The sequence below is a fragment of the Canis lupus genome, chromosome 10 (assembly GCF_011100685.1).
Source record: "Canis lupus familiaris isolate Mischka breed German Shepherd chromosome 10, alternate assembly UU_Cfam_GSD_1.0, whole genome shotgun sequence".
Classification (NCBI taxonomy): Eukaryota; Metazoa; Chordata; class Mammalia; order Carnivora; family Canidae; genus Canis; species Canis lupus.
This window is the reverse complement of record NC_049231.1, coordinates 45,836,211-45,859,013: the sequence shown is the minus strand read 5'-3', so window position 1 is coordinate 45,859,013 and position 22,803 is coordinate 45,836,211. Positions and strand designations below refer to the sequence as shown.

Here is a 22,803-nt window from a genome sequence, read left to right as displayed (position 1 = left end):
AAAACTCTTTCATTGGCAAAAGCCATTTGTCCCTGTCTGCAGGGTACTTTAGGGCTGACCTATGTTTATACAAGAACACAGGCAGGCTGCTAAATATTTGTGACAGAGTACCATGTGCATCTTACAGATCTGACATCTTTACTCAACAGTGAAGTTCTGAGCCTCATCAAATAATCCAAATATGAGCTGACTATATTCTGTAGTCACCACGACTGTTGTGCACGTGGGTGAGGCTGACTGTACATCTAAGAGGCATGATATAGAGGAGGGGTTATGATTGATTTAATGTTATAACACCAACATAAAGCATCTATGTGAAGAACATTCCCATACTCTCTCCAATAAAGACACAATGCCCATTCTGTTAATCAGTGTCCTCAGATCCCTGGGTGGCTCGGTAGTTTGGCGCCTGCCTTTGGTCCGGCGTGCGATCCTGGAGTCCCGGGATGGAGTCCTGCGTCGGGCTCCCTCCATGGGGCCTGCTTCTCCCTCTGCCTGTGTCTCTGCCTCTCTCTCTCTCTCTCTATCATGAATGAGTAAATAAAATCTTAAAAAAAAAAAAATCAGTGTCCTCAGATTGAAACTGGAATTTAATGTAAGCAAAGTCTGTTTTTTTTTTTTTCAGATGAATTCTCAGGCTTCCATTTCCTGCATGAGAACTATATAACAATGTTTTACTTTGGCCCTGCTGCCTGGAACTATGCTGCTCAATTTAACACTTAATGGTAACAACTAAGTTTTCTAGGTTTCTGAGGAGAGAGGACCATAATTAACAGCAAAAGATAAAAACATCAAAAACTCTTTTTTGTCTTTTATTCACTGCTTTACACATGCTTTAATAATTTAAGCCACCTCCAATTATTTTAAGTAGGCAAAGTATGAATTATAAATTTAAAGCCTATATCGTACTCATTTACTTTTTGTCTTCCCTAAGTACTGAATACATGAATTTGTAATTAACTAGTTTGGGCAAGCTACTTTGGCTCTCCTACTTGAAGTCATTTCATTAACTTCTACCCAAAATAATTGCTTTAGGAAAGTTTCAATTACCAGCAAAGTGGTTTCTCTGAATATGTGCAGTCCCTGGCAGCAGTGAACTCCAGGCAGGCCATGTAGTATCAACTATAACACCTGACTAGAATGTCTAGAGAAGCACTAATTTTAGCAGGAATTTGTCTTCCTCCTCACGTTTTGGCTGCTGAAATGGTCTACATGAGGCCAATAAATAATACAGACCCATACACAATTTACTTGGGTTAGTACTGGTCATGCAAAGTTACTTCCCTAAACAGTAACTTTATAGGAGTATGTTAAATTAAAACGTAAATAATGCATATGAAAAAAAACTCTTCAGGAGTTCTTTAAGCTAAAGCAAATACTGTTTTCAAAGTTTTACAGTAATATTATTTTGTCTAGGTTCTGTGCTTATATTGTGAAGATATTTGTTTAGCTAAATACAAATTAGAAAAGAAGTCCTTATTAAATGGAATAATTTTACTTCTAACCCAGGCAAGGAATTAATAATGAATCTGTAAGAACACCCATGCTCTTTTTGCTCCAGCTTTTCTTGTACCTTTATAAGGTTGTACATACCATTTGTGATAGTAAGCAGAACCAATAAGGTATCCAGGAATAGAAAAAAAAAAAAAAAAAAAAAGGCTACACTAACACAACTTCTAGTACACCGAATTCAATTATGTAGGGTTTTTATAAAATTACTGCACTGGATTAATTTTGGATTTGTTTATTCTAGAAACCAAGTATCACAGATAATCAAAGGCATGCTTAACTACAACTTAATGTTGGGAGAGGACAGTTTCTGTCCCGTCTAGGCATTTCTCTCCACTCCTTTTAAGGGCAATTCCTTGTCTGCCCAAAAACCACCAGCGGGACCGCACTGGTGCCCACCTCCCAAGGGCATTCCCTGGTTATATTCACTAGTGGGTTAACAGAGGTTATCCCAATCACCTGTGCACCTTGTTGAGTGCAGAGTCTGATTCAGCAGTCTGGGCTGGGGACCATGATTCTCCATTTCTACAGGCCCTGGGTGATGTCATTATTGCTGGTCCCCGCACTACAATTTCGGGTAGCTAATACTGCCAACTGCTCCCCTTGTGCTGATACTAGCTTTACTCTGGGCTCCCTCAGGTCCACTTCTCCACTCGTATTGGGCAAATCAAGTTAGATTTATTCTAAGGACTGGTTACCTTTGCCTGTGGGACAATATATAGTAGTGGAAGAGGTAGTGGAAAGTTTCTCAACCAAGCCTCAGGCTTCACCAATACTTGGCAGATGCCCTGCTTTTGGAGGGAGGTGAGGTTAGGTAGATTTTATAATGTTAGCTCTGAATCTAGTTTGTCTGTTTCCTTGCAAATAGCCTGGAAGGCAGATCAGATCTATGCACCTAGACCCCTCTACATCTGTGACAACTGCATATATATTGTTCCTGCACACAGTCTGGCCTCACTACTGTACCCTGCATGTCTTCTAGTCTTCCCCTGAGGAGCCTGGCACCAGCCTCATGGACTTCCCCTGATTCTCAATCTCCTATCGTCTGGGCTCCGGGCCTTGCCTGGATCAGGTTAATCATCAGTACCTCTGAAATCCAAAAAGCTCTCTGAGTTTTTCTCCTTAACTCATTTAGAAACAAAACTCAAGGGATGCCTGGGTGGCTCAGATGGTTAAATGTCTATCTTTGACTCAGGCCATGGCCCGAGGGTCCTGGGATTAAGCCCTGTATCGGGCTCTCTGCTCAATGGGGAGCCTGCTTCTCCCTCTTGCTGCCACTCTGCCTACTTGTGCTTTCTGTCAAACAAATAAGTAAACTCATTAAAAAAAAAAAGAAATAAAACTTGAGGCCTAAACTCTTGGTGGTACAACTTAAGGCAAACTGACGTTAGTCTTATGAATCATATGGTGCATGAACTTCCCAGAATTCTAATTCCCAAACACATGAAGCTTCCAGAGAGTTATGTAAGGGACCACAGACCTGTAGCTCTGGGGCCTCACTGTTGCTAACAGGCTTTACTTCTACTATACGTCCACATCCCATTTCCAAGGCTGCACGTAAGAACCTGTTACTGCCCAGAACTGCTTTTCCTCTGAAAGGCCTCACTTTCAGACCACAGTCTCCTGTCATTCCCTTGCTTCTACCATCCCTGTAGTTAGACGTGCTGGATCTCCTATCCCTTGACTGTCCATGTTCTCCTTGTTTGTGGGGCTCCTTCTGGCCTGACGTCCTTCTCTATCCTGCAAATTCCACACAATCTGGCAGATGCATCTCTCTCCTGCCAACAGCCCCCATGGCATTCTCAGCTCCGGTCTTTTTTTTTTTTTTTTGCCACCCCAGCCCTGCAGAACCCCGACAGAGCTGTAACACAACTCTCCAGCTTTCACTCCTCACCCCTGGGCTGCGGTGGAGGACAGAGAAAAAGGGCCAAAGTGTGATCTTGCCCCTCAGCTGGGGCTATGTTACCTGAGGGGCTGCTTTGCACATTTGGCTTTCATGTCCCATAGACTCCCAGTCCACAGAAATGTAAGCTTGTTGGAGTCAGAATACTCCAAACTGTCTGTTTTCTGTTTCTACCCTACTCCACCCTCAGTCCCAGCAACTGTGACTTCAGCTCAAACAGAAGCTCTTCTGACTCCCAGTACCGCCTCTTCATCTCTACCCATTCATCTGCATCCACAAAGCTGTGGAATGAGTGCTCTCCCCGGTCCCCGCTTTTTAAAAAATATTTTATTTATTTATTCCTCAGACACACAGAGAGAGTCAGACACAGGCAGGGGGAGAAGCAGGCTCCCCCCAAGGAGCCCAATGTGGGACTCAATCCCAGACTCTGGGATCACAGCCCTAGTGGAAGTCAGACGTTCAACCGCTGAGCCACTCAGGTGTCCCAAGTGTCCCTTCTTTTATAATCTACTGAACTGGGTCTCACCTCACCCTCCTCTTTGGGCACTTGCTTTTCTTCTTTTTGGAGGCAGCAGGGCAGTGTAGTTATAAGCTGAGAGCTTAGACTCAGGCCTGGGCATGGCCTCCCATATATACCTGTTGCAATCTTTCTTTCTGGACTAGATTCCTACCTGGAGACAGAGTCACAGAAGTGCCCATCATGATGGTGCACAAGGCATGCACAGTTGGGCCTAGACCGCTAGTAAGTGTTGACCAACGCCACTGCTCTCAGCTCTACTAGCTTTTTGTCCTTCATTCATAGATATTTCCAAACACTATGCTTCCCGTTTTTTCATGAAAAATACTACCACACAATATATTTACCCTCCCATCTTTTTTTTGGCTAAAAGTTAAAGAACATGGAAACTACAGATTAAAGAGTAAATGCCCCCTTACTTGCCCTCAATGCATACACTAAGTGGTTGCTATTAACACTCAACTCTCTATGTCACCGTAACCTGGTTTCTAGTCCTATCACTTCACAGAAACTACTCTGCTAAGGTCAAGCAATATCCTAGCTGCCAGGCTCTGTGCTGTTCTACCTTTGCTTCTTTTGGCATTGCTGGGATATGCCAACCACATCTTTTCCCGGCTTTCTGTCATACTGTCTGGTGGCCTCCTTACTGGTCCTGTCCTCAGGATTCTGTCTTTAGCCCCCTGCTTGTCCCATTTCTCGCCCATAAGACTATGTTCCAGGTAGACATCAGTGCTGAGGTGTTCCAAAGCTCCTTTCAACTCAGCAGGTGAGTTGAGCACCATTTCCTGCCCTAATAACAATCACAGCAGGAGCTACATCCCACAATGTTAGGTAGTAGCTATCTTCTCCAATTTAAAGATAACAAATGGGGGCTCAGAGAATAAATTTCATAGAGTCACACAATAAGGGGCAGAGCCATGATTTAATCTGGGCTTGCCTTGTGGCTGAGCCTGGCCTCAGTACTATGTGCTACTGTGCATCTCCCTACCCTAGATAAAGCTGTCTCTCATGCTACCAAAGCCAGAAATGAGCATGGCTGCAGATTCCACCATTTCTTCAGTTAATGCAGATACTGACAAGTGACTGCACTAGCTTCAGAGCTTCTTCAGGTTTTAACTCTTAATCCAGCAATGGCCTCTGTCCAGTCCCTTAAGATTCTGTATTGTTGGGGAAGAAACCACACAGCTATAGAGTCTAATGACTGCCCATTAGAGGCGCTGCTCAGGTCAGGTGTGAACAGAGGGCATTTCTGGGTGCCAGCTTCTCTGGGGAGTAGTGACAGGAGGAATGACTATGGAAATGGCTGGCTGGCCTACAATCTAGGTAAGACCTAGGAGATCATATTTATTTGGAGAGAAGTCACTCTGAGTGGTCTCCAATAGTAGAAATTACATAAGCTCACTACAAAGTAGACTTTTGGTCTGAGATACTGTGGGGAGGCAGGGGGACCAAGGTGCTTCTGAAAACAGAAGGTTCACATTTGAAGTGAACATGATGATGGTTTGCAGAGGCTTGGGGTAAGCTTTAGAGAGGTTATAAAGGCTCTCCCCAGCTAAAAGCCTATGATTTTATGACACACCACTATTTTGCAACCTGAGGATGAATGCCCACCTTTTAAAGTTCACTTAAGAGGCTAGTATTCCACATGTATCTTACACTTCAATAAAAACACTTGTTTTGTTTCCTTCCTTCTTTCTAAACAGCAGCAGTAGGAAGGATAACAAGTAGAATGGCCACTCATATAATGCCTGGAATCATTATGTCCTCATGGGCTCAAGAATCACTAATGATGTGGTGGTACCCATACCCCTTCATTCAATAGGTTTTAGTAGGTCGATTCTAGCACCACTGTGATAATTAAAAAAACATTTTTTAATTTTAAAATTTATGTTCTAGATGAATGACCCTGAAAATAAAAATGGACCTATCACATTGATGTTAGTGGATTATTTTAGACATAGGCAGTGAGGTATTCAGTTTGACTGCCAAATTCTTTCTGGTAAGGAATGATAATATATGTTTATTTTATTCATGCCCTCAATATGGGAAAAACACATTATATAACTTGATCTAATAAAAAGAATCTTAAGCGTTCCATTAATATTACTATAAAAATTACCCTAAAATAAGTAAGTTCTATTAATAATAAGTTAACAAAAACTATATTCTCTGGAAAAAGTTAAATAATATTCAAGACATTTTGCTCTTTTGTAAATTGAAATGCATGTACTTCTACGAGGACTCTATATAACTAGTTTTCGTATCACTGGGATTAGGAAATTCTCTAATAGAAAGTCCTGGATTCTGGGATATTGGTTTCTTTCTTTCTTTCTTTTTTTTTTTTTTTTTTACATTGGTTTCTTCTGGCCTCTCAGGATGGCCATGTTCTCTGTCCCCCGTGTAAACAAAAGGCAACCCCCCCCGCCCCCCCGCCCCATACACCAGTGAGGGAGATACTGAAACAGACCTGGAATAATAATGTGCTAGCAGGGCTGCCTGGGAGAGAGAGGAAGATGCAAAAAGTTCAGGCTGTAAAGGGATTACATTGAAATATAGCTACAGACCGATTCTTGGTTTTTATATTTTGATTTTGGAAGTTACCAAATAGCCTACCTCTGTGTATATGTGTATATGTGATGTCTAAGATGAATCCCACTAAACTCTACCCTTCTGGTGTTTATGCTCTGTGGAATTCTCTCTCCTGGAGTACAGGCCAGACCACATTTCTAATGAGCAGAACACTGAAAAAGTGATGTGATGTCACTTCCAAGATTAGGTCGTAAGCGACTGTGACTTCTGTCCTACTAGCTTCTTCTCTCTCTTGCCTTCTAAGCTTCCTTGCTCTGGTGAAGCCAATTGCTTTAAAGTGCCCTATGGAGAGGACCCATGAGGCTGGTGGCACAGCCAGCAGGGGAACTGAGATTCTCAGTCCAATAGTCCATGAAGAACTGAATCCTGCTATCAATCACCTGAGTGAGCTAGGAAGCAGATCCACCTTCAGTTGAACTAAAGATGGCTTCAGTCCCAGGAAATATCTTGACTACAGTTTTGTAAGCCAGAGAACCCAGCTAAGCTGCACCCTGATGCCTGACCCACAGCAACTCTGAGATAGTAAATGTGGGCATTTTAAGTGATGAAGTTTTGGGGTAATTTGCTACTGAGAAATAGGTAACTAATACAGTATACAGAACTCCAAAGCAGGGGTCAACAAACTTTTTCTGTAAAGAGCTAGATAGTAAATATTTTCAGGTTTGTGTCCCTTATGGTCTCTCGCAGCTACTCAACATTGTTGTAGCATGAAAGCAGCCATAGACAATATGGAAATGAATGAGCATGGCTATGCCCCAATAAAATTTTATTTATAAAAACAGGTGGTGACTTGGCCCCCTGGCTGTGGTCTGCCAACCCCTGCTCTCAGTACATGTTCTGTGGAAATAATATTTTTGAGTTAAAAGGGATGGTCTCCATTTTACCATTATATTAAAAAGGAGTCTAACAATGAAAAAAAAAAAAAAAGGCTCAGCCTATCACAACACAATAATCACAGAAAGCTGAAAATGGAATCAGATGTCTAACAAATTTCTAAATTTGGTAAATAATCTAAGAAATTCAAGTATCTCTTATGATAAATGTACCTCTCTGTTTGCATCAGATATGGAAAAGCTGAAGTGCAAACTAGAGGTAAATTTAAGCCTGAAAAACACCTACTAAATCAGCTGTTTATCACAACCACGATCACAATAGCTCCTTAATTATGCACCTGCTTTCCCCTCATACATCATGCTTTTCTGACAGTGAGAACGGATGATTACCTTTGCTTTTTGACAATGGTGATGGCGGCTGCTCTGTAAACACTTCTAGGGGTGGGGAATCATGGTGGTCGAAGTCTTTGTCCATGGCTTCTATGAGACTGGTGATGTCTGAGTCCTCTGAGCTGTGCCTTGTACTGCTGGCACGTTCTGGGTGGGAAGGGTGTGAGAGGGGGGCGGGTGATAGCCTTTCCAGCTGTGGTTCCTGGTGCTGAGGCACTGGTGGTGGTGGTGGAGGTGGGGAGTGCTGCTCCAGCGGGCTGTGGACATGGTGCTGACTGCTGTGCTGGCTCTGTTTGGCCCCTTTGGACTTTCTGCCTGCTGCATGACCTTGGGCCGCTGCATTTGAATCTAAGATGAGGGGGCTTGCTTTGCTAGCAGATTGTGCAGAAGTCCTACTAGAGGTACTTGAGCTGTTTTTGGCTCTGACGTTTTCCACGTCAGCTGAGTTTCTATTGCTATGAGTGCTGTGCGGGTGGACTGGTGGGCCACAGTGCTTATGACTCCCTGCACTGGGTCGGGATGACGAGCCGCCTGCTCCGCAGAACCCCCTACTGTGACCAGGGTCACAGCTGAGTGTGTTCAAGCTGAAAAAAGGACCAACTGCAGATCAGTGAATAGCAACTTATAAAATCTAAGATTAAAAAAATTTTATTTCATCAGTACAGCCACAAGAGAAATATAAACTACTCTAAGGAAAAAAAAAACAAACCCAGCAAGAAACAGGAATACTTTCCACAATTGTATAGGGTCTATATCTGAAAATTTAGGAATCAAGTAAGTGATCTAGTGAAGAATATTTTAACCTTCACCAACATAATAAAAACATGGGGTTTGCTGTGAGTTCTTAGTAGAGAAGATAGCTATACACAAGAGATTACTAAGTAATTAGAATTAAGATTTCTTCCCCCTTGAGCAAAGATGAAAAGAAAAACTTATTTTTTCTTTTAATTACATCAGCCACATCTATGTATACTAAAGAATTTATTTCCAGTATGTGAACATACTTTCCTTCAGATGAAATACCAACGATTCTCCTGAGATCAAATGGTCTTCCCACATCAAAGGGTGGGTTCGAGGCCTCAAAGGATAGTCGCCTTCTAAATGGCTCCCAAATTCCTTGAGCTTCTAAATAGGCTGTTCCAATGACCAAGAGAAACAGTGCACTGCAGGGGCAGAGAAGGTGGAGAGTGGGGTTCATCTATTAGTGTACAGGTAACAAAGTTTGATATGAAAGGCAGATAAAGCATAACAGGTTATAAAAAACAGACGTGTGTGGCAATTCTTGTTGGACTAGACAAAAACAAAGCATCAGGGATAAAAGTTTGCACACTCACTTTTACAGAATGCCAACTTACATGGAGGCTTATATAGAGGAAATAATTAACTTGTATCAGAATAGACACTTGGAGGATACTTTTCCTTTTCAAAAAGCAGCTTTTACCTTGTGGTTTTAAATTCTCTAGACTATTCTTTTCCCTTAAAGGACATGCGGGGTAACCATGTAAATTTAGAGGCATATCTATCAGATTTTCCAAACACATAAATATACTGAAAAAAAGATATGGTTGCCGAGGATTTGAAAAATATATCTCATGTTTTGTGTTACTTCGCCCTGTTTCAAAAAAAATATATGTTGAGTAAGTTACATATGCGCAAATCAAGTAACTTTACCTGGTAAATCATGAGTGATTTTTCTCCTTTAAGAAATTAACATGTACTTATTTTAAGAAATTTTAAAGGTAAAAGACTTTTGCTTATTGTCTATGCCACTCAAGCAGGGTTCAGTTCTGACTGCTCCTACTAGTATATGCAGACTTGATCGGGGCAAAAAGATTTGTTCTGTTTGCTTACAGATTCCCAGCACCCAGAAAGGTGCCTGGCACACAGTGGGCATGTGATGATCAGTGTCTAGTGATGCCTGAATACCAGCCTCAAAAGAAGACACAAATACCTCATTATTCCTGAGATGATGATGTACAGAGCCAGCTCCCAGTTAGGTCTGGGTAGGGCTTCTGCACAGGTTGCTAACATATGATATGGAAGGGATGCATTCAATACAAATACAAATTCGGAGCCACTGGTTGTTATAAACTTCAGTTCACGAATCACTCTAGAAGCCGTGAAATCAGGAGTAAACCTAAAACAGAATAGTGGCAGTTAGACTAGTTTCAAAAACACACCACAGCCGTTTACAATACCAATCCCATACAACTTTGAAATCTCAAAGAGAATTTTAAAGCCTGATACTTCTCTTTAACTTTCTCATTTTAAGATGGAGGAAGCATTATCCTATGAGGTTAATAACAAATACAACTACATTCTGCTCATAACTGGAGAAACTGCATGAAAAAGAACAATAATCTACATACTTATTATTTCAGGAAGTGCTGAGTTTCTCTCCCTCCCTCTTTTCTCTTCTATCTGAATCCACTCTCTTCCCTCGATATATTTCCAATAATGCCTTAAAAAAACCACACACACAGAACCAAAACCATCCTAGCCCTACTGATCTTCTCTTCGTCCCTACTGTACTGTTTTCTGCACTATTTTGTTTTTATTTTTTATTAACTGTATGCTCTCCAACCAATGATTTGCACCTTGAGGACATCTTATTTTCCACCAAGCACTATGACTTATATGAGTATTATCATACACACTGAGTGATTGTCCATTGAAGATCATGAAATTATCACTCAATTAAGGGGACAGAGGTTACATTTTATTACATATACTCTATAATCTAACAAGTTATCAATTAATTGTTAAAATAGGCTGCAACTATTTCTGATATAGGCCTTAAAACTGCCTTCTGACCTAAATATTATACACTTCTACATTGTACAACATGGAAAAACTGCACATGTGTGATACTGCTCTGTTACTGAGACTGAATTTATAGTCAATTTCCTACCGGTACCTTATACTTTAACACAACCCTGAAAATAATTTTGAAGCTGATCTCTAAGCTGATCTCTAAGATTATCTGATCCATTTTGGATACAGAGGAAGTTTCACAATTTTGAAAACAAAGATATGAAGAAATAATTGAAAATTAAGTGGAAAAAAGTCATGAGTACATTTGTGAATAAAGATCTTTTCCGTGAGCATGAACACGTATCTTTGCAGTTTGAACAACTGTAGTACTTGAAGTTAATGAAAAGCTGGTGATTCATTACACCTCATAAGAATACTTACAATATGATTATGTCTTTAGAGGCGTTGGCACTTAGTGCAAACTCTTGACAATTAATGACTTTAAAGCCATATCCCTCACATGAGTACCCACTGACTTCAATGGTTTCTATGTGAATCTGAAGCTGCCCTGTATTCTCTACTTTAAATGTTCTTTTCAATGTGAAATTTGGTTCTCTTAGTTTCAAACCTAAAGGAAAGAAAATCAAGAGTGAATATAAATCTTGCTAGCCTGTGGTCCAAGTCCAAATGATTGTCACATTCTCCATAAATATTGCCAAACATTATGAACCACCTCCTCAGGCCAAGAGATGAGCTGGTACCCAGACTTCATTAGCAAGTACTTCACTTTGTTGTGTCACTTTAGAGAGAAGTTTAATTATGATTTATTTTTCATACTCAGAGTAAATCGTCTTAAGACATGCAATGAATATTGAGCCTTTAAGCCTCTGAAGATCCAAATCAAACAACCCTGAAAGCAAGTCAGGGTATTTCATTAAAAATCTGAAGTATCCATCATTAATACATACACGTGCACATATAGAAATACTGTCCATTTGGGTGGAATTATGTATTTTTAGAAGCAAATGCTGAAAGTTGTGGCTTAGTTAGGAATACTTACTATCTGTACAATCTTTTAACAATGCTTCTGTGATTTTAAAGCGTAAGGAACTCCCTGGACCTGGAAGCTTGCCTGCCACCCTCAAGTTCTCAGTTGTTCCTTGTCCCTGGACCATCACAGCATCCACCACGGTCAGATTATTTCTATGCAAGAACAAGAATTACAGAATTTTCTCCCATTAAATTTGCATAAGAAATTATAAATTTGCAGTACTTATAATTGATCTATAATTTTTAGTGTTTAATAAACCACATAGAAATGAATATACTAAACTGAAGAGTGAAACATTTACACTTTAAGAATTAAAAATCTTTACACAGAGAGAAGCAAGTTTTTCATTTTTAAGAGTCACACATGGTACAGTCAGAACACTATTCAGGCTTTCAAGTTATAAACGTAGTCACAGAGGTACATTTCATCAGGTGTGGTATATTGTGTGCATGTGTGGACAAACCAAATACCCTATTAAATAAATCAGACACACAAAATCATATTAAAAGAAATCAAATAAGGACTTCCGAATAAGTACTGAAAATCAACTCACATTTAAATCACAGAACATACCTGATTATGATTAGTGAAGAAACAGTTCTGTTGTGAATGGGAGTAAACTTTACTTTCACAGATTTCTTTTCTCCAGGTTTTAAAATCAGGTTTAAAACTGAATGTCGAGAAAGGCCTTCTGTAAATCCTGTTGAACTCTGCAGTGGATGAGTCTTCAATCGTGAGATAAACAAATAGAAGTCACTACTTCTCTCTGGAGGAAGTTTTTTCCTTTACCCCATCCACAGTCCAGTATTAGCTTCTTGAATTAAGTATGTGAACAGTTTTACCCCCATGATTTAGATACTGGTTAGCTTGCAAGCAGAAGTGGGCAACCAGTGGTGATCCCTCTCATTAAGTCCCTGAAAGGGCTCTGATCCTCACATCACCATAGTCCCTTATTTGTACTGAGCAGTTGATTTTGTATATAGATCTTTTTATTTTTAACTTAAAAAAATTTCTGAAATGTAATACACATATATAAAAAGGATATAAATCTAAGAAGCACAGCTTAATGTTTTAGCACAAACAGCTATACAACCAGCAACCCAGCACCCTGAAGTCCTATCATTGTTATTCCCACTTCTGGCCAGTTTTCCTGCTCCTTCCTCCATCCTTCCCCCTCTAATGGGTATCAGCTGAAGGGTCTTCAGGGTGTCATCAGACTTTTTTATTTATAAAAATACTTCCAACTCATATCAATCTATCTTTGAACTTTATTTTGAAAGCCCAGCACATAATTACTGTTTAACATTTGATGACTGAAAATTTAATAACCAAGATGGCTTGACAGCCAGTTACAGATAAGATTTAAATATTCATTTTTTAATTAAAAATATAGTTTACACATAAGGATACAGTGTTCCAATTTTTAAGCAATATTAAATTTAAACTTTTTTTGGGGGGGAAGGGTTGGCAACACTTGGCTATTAATGTCCATGGCTCTGCTAACATGTGGAAGGGGAGTGAGGTTTGCATGACTTTCTGCTCCACTTGGCATACTTAGGTTTAAAACATATAGATCTTAGGTTTAAAACATATAGATCTATCTACTTGTGTTAGCATGATTCTGCAAACATAACTTATAGTCAATAGACTTAATGAAGCCACTACTTTTTAACTCATGCTTCTGAGGCAAAAAATTTTCTTCTGCATCTAACATTCTTCTCTGTCAATGTCTACTAGGACAACAGAATATCCTGACTGCTCCAAAATGGTTAATAAAAGTTCTCTTCTCGATAAACTATTCTGAGTAACTGATGGACACATTACATACTATACATATATTCCCAATAAACACTAATTTAAACTCTGATGACCTGGCAAACATTTGAGGATGTTGTGATGCCTCAGGGATATCATTAAGGCTTCAATTAATTCTCAATAATTATGCAGTAATGGCTCTTTAGAGAGTGACCAATGGGACCCCCACGGATTTCAGAAGCTTTTCAGGATATCTATGGTGTCAGAACTATTTTTGTAACACTGACAGATGTTATCTATCTTTTCCACTGTGTCGACATTTGCACCGGTGGTCAGCAAAATCAATGGCAGGTAAAACAACTGACCCTTTAGCTAAAAGTAAGACCATGGTATCTAACTTCTCTATAACTACTGTCTTCTTCACTGATATGTACTTGTACCTAAAAAAAAAAAAAACTACTGATTAAGCAGTTAATGATATTAATTTTAATAAATCTCAATCTCTGGGCACATGCATTTTTAATACTATGATACAATGAGAAATTTGCATAAAGCACTCCTGCTGCCTACTTAAGCACCATGTTGTCCTGAAAAGCTATCATCTGAGATGCAAACTGAATTAGTTCTTTTCTCATGGAAAACCATTTATACTTGAAAGAATGACAATCCATCTGTGATTATTCACACTTGGGTATTTGGTAGACATTTTCACAAAAATGAAGTGTGTCTGTCCAATTAAGGAAAAACAACTTAAGTACCTGTTGCCAGTGATAAAATTTGAGTGAGAAAATTTAGAAATTTGGAAGACTTGAATCTACCCCTGTGAACTTCATAGCTTTTCAATAATTAAAGAATTCCTTGATGAGACTGATAGTTATATTAGTGCATGTGATTTTTTTTTTTTTAATTTTGTAGAGTGAATCATGTCAACATTTGGAAGCTCTGCATCTCAGTGAACCAGTATTTTCCAAATGACTGATGCATGCTGGTAGAATTACTTAAAAAGGCAATTAAGACACTCTTTTTGACAACTATGTATCTGTGCCAGGTCAGATATTTTTCATATACTTCAACCAAAACAATAGATCATGAAAGACTAAATGCAGAAGCAGTGGGAATCTGTGTATTACATCTGAGAGCCATAAAGAGATCTGTAAAAATGTATAACAGTCCGCTCTTGCAAAAAATCTTTTTGGGGGGCAGCCCGGGTGGCTCAGCAGTTTAGCGCCGCCTTCAGCCCAGGGTGTGATCCTGGAGTCCTAGGATCGAGGTCCCATGTCGGGCTCCTGCGTGGAGCCTGCTTCTCCCTCTGCCTGTGTCTCTGCCTCTCTCTGTGTGTCTCTCATGAATAAATAAAATCTTAAAAAAAAAAATCTTTTTGGGAAAATACAGCTATTTTTAATTTTTATGTTATCTATGTTAAATGGAGTTTATTATTACTTTAAATGAACTAAATCAATATTTTAAAGATCTGTTTTTTTTCCAGTTTTGAGAAATAATTGACATACATCACTGTATAAATTTAAGGCATGATGGTTTGATGTACATATACTGTAAAATGATTACCACAACAGGTTCAGCCAGCATCCAACTTTTCATTCAGATACAATGAAAAGAGTAGAAAAAAGAATAAAAGGAAAAAAAAATTTCTCCTTGTGATGAGCAATCTTAGGACCACTCTCTTAACAACTATAGTCAACATGTTGTATGTACATCACATCCCTAGCACTTACTCATCCTATAACTGGAAGTTTGTACCTTCTGACCACTTCCCTCCAATTCCCTCTTCCCTCACCCCTCTGCCTCTGGTAACAAGTCTGATCAGTTTCTCTAGAGGTTTAGGTTTTTATGCGTAACACCATTAAGGTCTATTCATGTTGTCACAAATGGTAGGATTTCCTGTTGTTTTTTTTTTTTTTACAGCTGAGTAATATTGCATTTTATAAAAATATATGTACATATATATGTATAAATACATACACACACACTACAACTTCTTTACAGCTGAGTAACACTGCATTATATATTATACGATCTATATCCTATAACACACACACACACACACACACACACACACACACACTACTTCTTTATCCATTCACTCATCAATGGACACTTACACTGTTTCCATGCTTCGGCTATTATAAATAATGCTGCTAGGAAATGGGGGTGCAGATATCTGTTTGAGTTAGTGTTTTTGTTTCCTTTGGATATAGTCCTAGAAGTGGAATTGCTGGCTCATATAGTAGTTCTATTTTTAATTTTTTGAGGATCCTCCATGCTGTTTCTGATAGTGGTTGTACCAATTTATATTCCTACTCTTTTTTCCACATAGACACCAGCATTTGTAATATCCAGTCTTTCTGATAATAGTCATTCTAATAGGTGTGCAATGATATCTCATTGTGGTTTTAATTTGCATTTCCCTAATGACTAGTGATGTTGTGCATCTTTTCACATACCTTTTGGCCTTTTGTACAAAAGATCTCTCAGTTTTAATTTTTAATATGGTAAATACTGATAGATATAACCCACATGAACATAAAACCTCTTTGGAATCATGAATAATTTTTAAGACTGTTAAAGGAGTCCTGAGACCAAATACTTTGAAAACCACAGGTTTTATAAACAATATAGAGAACTATGATAGAATTTATCTTCACTTTACCCAAAGACTTAGAATTTCATATTTAGAATACATTTCTGAGGTCTAGAGTATTCTTATTCATCCTCTTGTCTCTCAGAGTACCTACACTTCAGTGTTTTAAACCTTGTAAATAACATTAAAGAACTTGTTTTTGATAAGAAAAAAAGATAAATATTACCTCATTTACTTCTTATGTGTATTTGCTCCCTTATAAAAGCAGAGCGAAAGGAATTTCTGATTATTGAGCTTTCTAATTATTTGGAATTTAGATAACCTTGAGCTTATTAGGTTGTCATTTTATGCATGGAAAAAACTGACCATTAAAATCTTGAGAAGATTCCAAGAGAAGGGCATGAGACTAGAATATATGACTGTCTACATTTCAGTCTAATGTTCTATTTGGCAGAAAAAAGATACTGAAAATTACTTTAAAAAAAAAAGATTTTATTTATTTGAGAAAGCGCGAGCAGAGAGGAGGGGCAGAGGGGAAGAGAGAAAGAGAGAAGCAGACTACCCCCTGATGCAGGGCTCAATCCCAGGACCCCAGGAATCCTGATCTGAGCTGAAGGCTGACGCTTAACTGACTGAGCCACCTTGGCATCACTGAAAATTACTTTCTTATACAAAACTGGCTTATAGACAGTAAAAAAAACCTATTATTCTACAAAGGTGTAGCTAACCCATGTCTTATAGAGTGGGAAAGAACACAAGTATTTCAAGAACTATAAAATATCTGGTTTGACAGGCTAATTAGGGAACCTAATCAGCAATGACCATGTGGCATGACAACATACAGATGAGAGCTCTCAGGTCTGAGAGAAATAGACTTGAATTTGGCCTTGCCACTTGACACAGGTATGAACTTGGGCAAGTTTCTTCCTTTTCCTGAGCTTTGTTTTTCCCTAGCAACAGAACAAGGAAATACTTACCTTTTAGGGTAGTTAGTAATTGCCCAGCCTGGCTGCTGTAATGTGAATATACCTGTTATAATGCTGACACACATTAGATGCTCATGCAATAGTGGGAAGCATTCTTCAATGCAGCCCCCAAATACTGAAAACCTTCCCAGCTGCTTTTCTTTCCTGGCCTTCTTAGCCACAGACTGACTTATCTAATGAACATTCACCATGGTCTTTCTAAATACCAAGGAGCCATTTGAAGGGCTTCCCGTGAGCTTGTTTAATCTATTCAAAAACTATTGGACTCGCATTCATGGAGCTTACAATTTTATTTGGAAGAATCCAAAATAAAAATTTAAATGATCAAGCTCAGTACTTTGGAGCTTAATAAAAATACATTATGTTAGTATATATACCTCATTTAGATATTCTCAGGTTTCTGGTAGCCAGTATTATAAACCTTTATGGGCTAAGGGGTGTTGCCTGCAAATAGGAACTTTCTACCCAGTGTGCCTCATGTTGATCTAAATCCCATCCATTCCTCCTGGGTTTTTGGCCTCTAAAATAATTATTGGACTGCTCTGACTTTTTCAGTAACTTCTCCTTGAGCCAAATTTAAGGATAGTCAGTAGTTTTCCTCCACGTTTGTACTGATCATATCATAGTTATTTCTCTGGGATAGTATGAAGTTTGCATACTTACACTGTTTCTGAAGACTTGGAATTCTAGTGTTCTTAAATCAATCTTTGCCACCTTACTCAAGTTAAATCTAAAATTAAAAAAAGTACATATTTTTCTTTATAAACAGCATCATAGTTAAAGGGTAATTAGACTAATTATCAAATTACCTTTTGGCAGATTTTGAGGTCAATATTGCCAGATTAATAGCCTCCAAAAATTAAAGGCCACAACTTATAGTTATTTCGTTCATTTTTTAAAACTAAAATATTTGAAAGGTTCTAGCTTTCTAATTTATTTATTTTTAAATAATTTTTTTTAGAAAGGAGTTCAACATTACTTTTTCTGGTCTTAAACTGAAAAATCTTCTAGATATTTAACATATTATCAATCTCTCCCCAGAATCTTCCCTCAATTTTAATTATGAATCTAGAATTTCTCTAAGCCAAATCTATTACTGTATAACTACAGTAAAGTTTTAAATGTGTAAAATAATAATTCAATGCTAATATAGAACATTTTGATTATTTAAAGCAATGCTTACCTTGATATTAACTTATCTACAAAGACTGAAGGATTGGAATATAAAGCCAGAGGAATAAATTGAATATAGACAGGAACATCTGCAGGATTTTCTAAAGTAATCTCTTCTTCCTTAAACAAAGTAACAAAACATTAAATGAAAGGTTTCCATAGTTAAAATTAAGAGTAGACACTTTATAGCCCCATTATAAATTTCCAAAAATCAATGTCATTCTGAATACTTACTGAGGAGCAGTTTGTATTAGTAAGTGGAAATTTCAAGTGCCGGGGTGAGCTAATTATAGAAGGCCAGGAGAGCTCAGCAGTGATTTTGGATAGTATATTTTTTTGAAGGTCTGTATTTACTTCAAATAAAGCACTCAATCTAGAAAAAATAATTTGTAAGTCACTATATCAAAATGAAATATTTGAGTTTTCTGAATGCAAGAAGTTCTACTAGGCTTGTATACTTGAGAAATTTTATTCTGGCCCTGAATAAATAAAGGTTTATTTGCTCTGACATTTTACTATGCTTTTAATAGACATGTATGAAGATGTCTCTGTTTTGGCACAAAGATTGCCAAAGTCTCTATCCCTGATCACCTGTGTTGTTTTCATACTGAATATGTGAAGCACAAGGCAGACATATACAGACAACATATGTTGGTAAAGGGATCCTAAACAATCTTGCATGCCTAGTGGAAAGATCTAGACACCAACAGTAAGGTGCTGATGCATATTCATCAGTAGAACTTATGAGAAGGCAGTGTACTGCTCGGCATATGGCTTTCCTCCCCTTGAGATTAAAAACAAAATGAAGGAAAATCCTGATATGCAATGAATACGAATATGTCAGGTGAAGTGGTAATACATATGAGAGTTTTGTGCAGATATACATAATGTTATCAGCAATATTCAGGACCTTATTTAAATATTTCCCTACTTATAAGTGCTCATAAGCCAGCTGTTTAGAACTCAAGAATACATTCCCTAATGAAACAATATTACATACGGGGCTAAGGTCCCTGACCCAAACACTGAAGCCTATTTTAATCCACAATACTACTGAGTTATGACACTCTAATATTGTTAAGAGTACAGGTTTTATAAGACTATGGACAGAAATTCTCTGTAGTGTGTACAGGGACAAGGTAACACAAAGGCAGGTGCAGGGAGAATGCCACAGTCACTGAGCACCCGGGACATGATGGTATGGACAGACGGGGAGCCCAGGTTTTTGGCTGTGAAGTGCTCGGCACACAAGGAGGAAGGTAGAGGTTTTGGTGGAAGGGAGGTGAAGAGGTTCCTTGGCAGCGCTCCAAGCTATTTATTCATAACATTAACATTTATGAGACTCTATACATTGTAATGTCTGTAATGGAAATGCAGGGGACCAAGAACTACTGAGTTCATTAGAGGGGTCTTGACTTATTTTAACCATTTTAAAGTAGAAATTTAACTCTCTTTTGCCTTAAAAAAAATTCTGATAGTAGACAGTTCAAATAAATAGAAACTCTCAGATTTAATCACTAACGGTTTGAAAAATTTATAGTACTATAAGTTAGATTATTTAGATACTAAGAAATACATTCAAATAAGCCAAGTGAAGAACAGTTTTTATCATTTGTCATATTATCAATATTCCAGTCAAATTCTCTTCTGGAGCACAAGAAAAACTGTACTTCTACACTGCTAAGGAAGTGTGTTCCTGCTTTTGAATCCAGGTAGTGATTTGTCATTAGCACGCTTTCTGCCTGCCACAGATATATAGTTGAGCCTTAGTAAACTGGCCTCCAGGTGCCCCCTAATGGCTCACCACTTGGAAAGGGAGAAGGTGGTTCTTTTCACAGTGGCCAAATGAATACTTGGTCTCTCCGCTGTCAGACTGAACTAGGAAATGTTTTCTTTGCCTTTATCAGAGGTCAGTGGTAGGTAAAAACTTTCTTACGGAAATGTCTGTATCTAAGGTGAACAGTGTATTCATTCTATATAAATAGTTATATTCAACTTCAAATAGTTCTTTGATTTTAAGGTATCTAGAGTACTGGAGAAAAGAGAAAACTGGTAGTGTGTAAATTTCTGAGCAACATGCAATTAAAATGTCAACTCAAGATGCCTCATTAATAATTTTCTGAAGATGAGGCATTATTTTCTTAGCTAGAGAGAAGTAAAATAACCTAATATAAGAGTAACATTTAGAAAGTAGTATCAACAGAGACAATTCAAACTTGTAAAGATAGCTAAACATACTTAAAGCAAACCACTCACCTATGACCTGAATTTTCCTTTATTCCCATCCATCCTTTGAACAGGCTTTGATGCAAATCCCAGTCAGCATCCCACGTGTCTTCCTGCATGGCTACACCAGGTTGTACTTTGGGTTCGGCTAAAACAAGGAAACTTATGACACACTCGGCCTACCTCTACATCCACTTATCATTTTTCCCTCAAATGATTTCCACAGTACCAAGGGAAGGAGATGAACTTTCAAAGTGGCAGCCTTTCATCAAAGAATCTTTTGGGTGGAGTGAAGGGTATGAGTGAGAACAGTAAGATAACTTACATTTGGATAGAAAAGGCAAGCCAACATAGCAATGATCCCCACACTGCAGTCCAGGATCAAAATAAATGTTTGCAATCTATAAAGAGGCACAGGAAAACAGTGAATCCCAAATCCACAGAAGGTCATAGTAACACAATACTAACAGATGGGAATCCTCAAATATGATGTTTTCAAACCTTTGACTTTTTTCCTGGCTCCAAGTCTTCTTTATTGCCCCGTAATCGTTTGTAGTAAAATCGTACATCTTCTGACAAAGATCGTATTTGTTGTATCTTTACCTTCTGTGAGAAGGAATTCATAATATTTAAGCTTTGATGAACTATTTTTCCCTGGAGAAAGAAAACAAACAAAATCATTAATATACGGCTGGATTTTCTTAAGAACACACAATTTAGAGCCTACATATTTTTCAGAAACCAAACCCCAAAAGACACTTTGAATTTTTATCACTTGATAATCTCTAATTTTGTAATCAGAGCCCTCCCAAATATATATTTGTTTTCACAGCCTGCTACATAAAAATTAGAGGACAAATCTCTGCAATCTTGTGAAAATGAAATAAGACAGTAAGAAAAACATTCACACTTAATGTTAAAATAATGAGGCTGCCAACAAAGGTAACAAAGATAGCTCTGAATAAAGGAAATGGTCACTGTCAGTTTTTGAAATAAGGTTCGTTTATGCCAAGGCCAGGCTATCCTCAAAGTATCCAAATTCAGGATGAAATAATTTAATTCTAAAATCAAAAGCCAAAAAAAAAAAAAAAAAAAGACCCCCCCCATCAGATTTATTTAGAAGAATTTTCTTTTAAAAAGAAAAATATCATCTGTGCCAAAGAGAAATTAGACATCTTTTAAAAATACAGGTTATCTAATATATTAACACAGCAGACAGATTAAATCACCAGATAACCAATGATAGCTCTTAATCAGCTGCATGCTTCTCCCTATGATATCAGATTTTAAGCAAAAAATTAAATGATTTAAATAGTCCTAAGAATTATATTATAATCTTTATTTTCTTTTGTTTGAGTACAGAATTTTATCTTATAATCTGATTCTTAGCCATTTCAAGAAGTCTTGAAAATGACCATATCTACTGGGCTAATACCTGGTATTAGAAGACACAGAAATTAAGGGAGTGCACAGAAAAAAAAAAGAGTTGAATGAGGGTGAGGTTAAAAGTTAACACTCATCTTTTGTAGCCTAGCCAGAGGAAACAGAGCAGAATGTTATCAGAGGCCCAGTATGCTACTGGGATGGGGAGAACAGAGAAGGAAGCACAAGGCCTCTGACCAGCTGTGTCTTCCTGGCATGCACTGGTAATAACCATTTTGCTCAAGTCCATGTCTTGTCTCTTAGGGGTATGTGTTGTATCAGGGGTGGTGGTCAAAGAGGTAACAGATATAAACTCATTTTACGATGGTATTCAAATATTAAGTACTAAACTATGAGTACTTGAAATGTTTATTTGGATGTATTGTTTTCATTCAATTGGCACTAGTATACCCTACTAGATGAGAGATTTTACAGAACCTGGTGATTGTTATGGAATGAATGTGAACCCCCTCCCCTCACTCAGAGTTGAAATTCTAACCCTCAACAAGATAGTATTAGAGGTGGGGCTTTTGGGAGGTGATTAGGTCATAGGGTGGAGTCCCAGTGAATGGGATTAGTGACCTTAAAGGAGAGAGAAAATAAATAGCTCACCCTCCCTCCCTGCTCTTCTGGCTAAATGGGGATACAGTAAGAAATAGCCATTTGCAAATCCAGGAGGAATGCCCTCACCGCACACCGGATCTGCCCGGCGCTTTCATCTTGAGCTTCCTAGCTTTCAGAACTGTGAGAAATAAATGTTTGTTGTTTAAGCCATGCAATCTATGGTAATTCTTTATAATAGCCTAAGGCAATAACATCAAGTTAGTTTGTGATTCTAAGTAAATATCTGGTCATGTAAGGCATCTGAGGATATCTAAAAGTTTGATCCTATTTGTTCAAAACCAACACCTTGTTTTTATACAGATGCTTTCTCTTTTACTCCATCCATGGGCCTTTCACTGTGTCATCTACTGAATTATTCTCTTCCAGGATTTATGCTGCGTGTAAGGAGATCATTGATTGAAAAGGCAGTTGAAGAAAGGACAAGGTCGTTTTAAATAAATAAGGAAGGGGAAGAGGAAGGGCATTCAAGACA

At 38.2% G+C, this 22,803-nt stretch overlaps 1 protein-coding gene across 1 annotated transcript in view; it reads right to left on the bottom strand.

Annotated features, from left to right (window-relative positions):
* TMEM131 (transmembrane protein 131) overlaps nt 1-22,803 on the bottom strand; it is a 227,443-nt gene that overhangs the window by 24,406 nt on the left and 180,234 nt on the right. Inside the window, exons 20-31 of the mRNA XM_038551086.1 lie at nt 20,787-20,939; nt 20,611-20,686; nt 20,316-20,433; nt 18,294-18,432; nt 18,070-18,179; nt 17,550-17,616; nt 12,120-12,271; nt 11,556-11,698; nt 10,937-11,123; nt 9,693-9,878; nt 8,746-8,904; nt 7,742-8,325 (exon numbers count right to left, since the gene is read on the bottom strand). Coding sequence (XP_038407014.1) covers nt 7,742-8,325; nt 8,746-8,904; nt 9,693-9,878; nt 10,937-11,123; nt 11,556-11,698; nt 12,120-12,271; nt 17,550-17,616; nt 18,070-18,179; nt 18,294-18,432; nt 20,316-20,433; nt 20,611-20,686; nt 20,787-20,939 — 2,074 coding nt within the window. The remainder of the gene's footprint in view (nt 1-7,741; nt 8,326-8,745; nt 8,905-9,692; nt 9,879-10,936; nt 11,124-11,555; nt 11,699-12,119; nt 12,272-17,549; nt 17,617-18,069; nt 18,180-18,293; nt 18,433-20,315; nt 20,434-20,610; nt 20,687-20,786; nt 20,940-22,803) is intronic.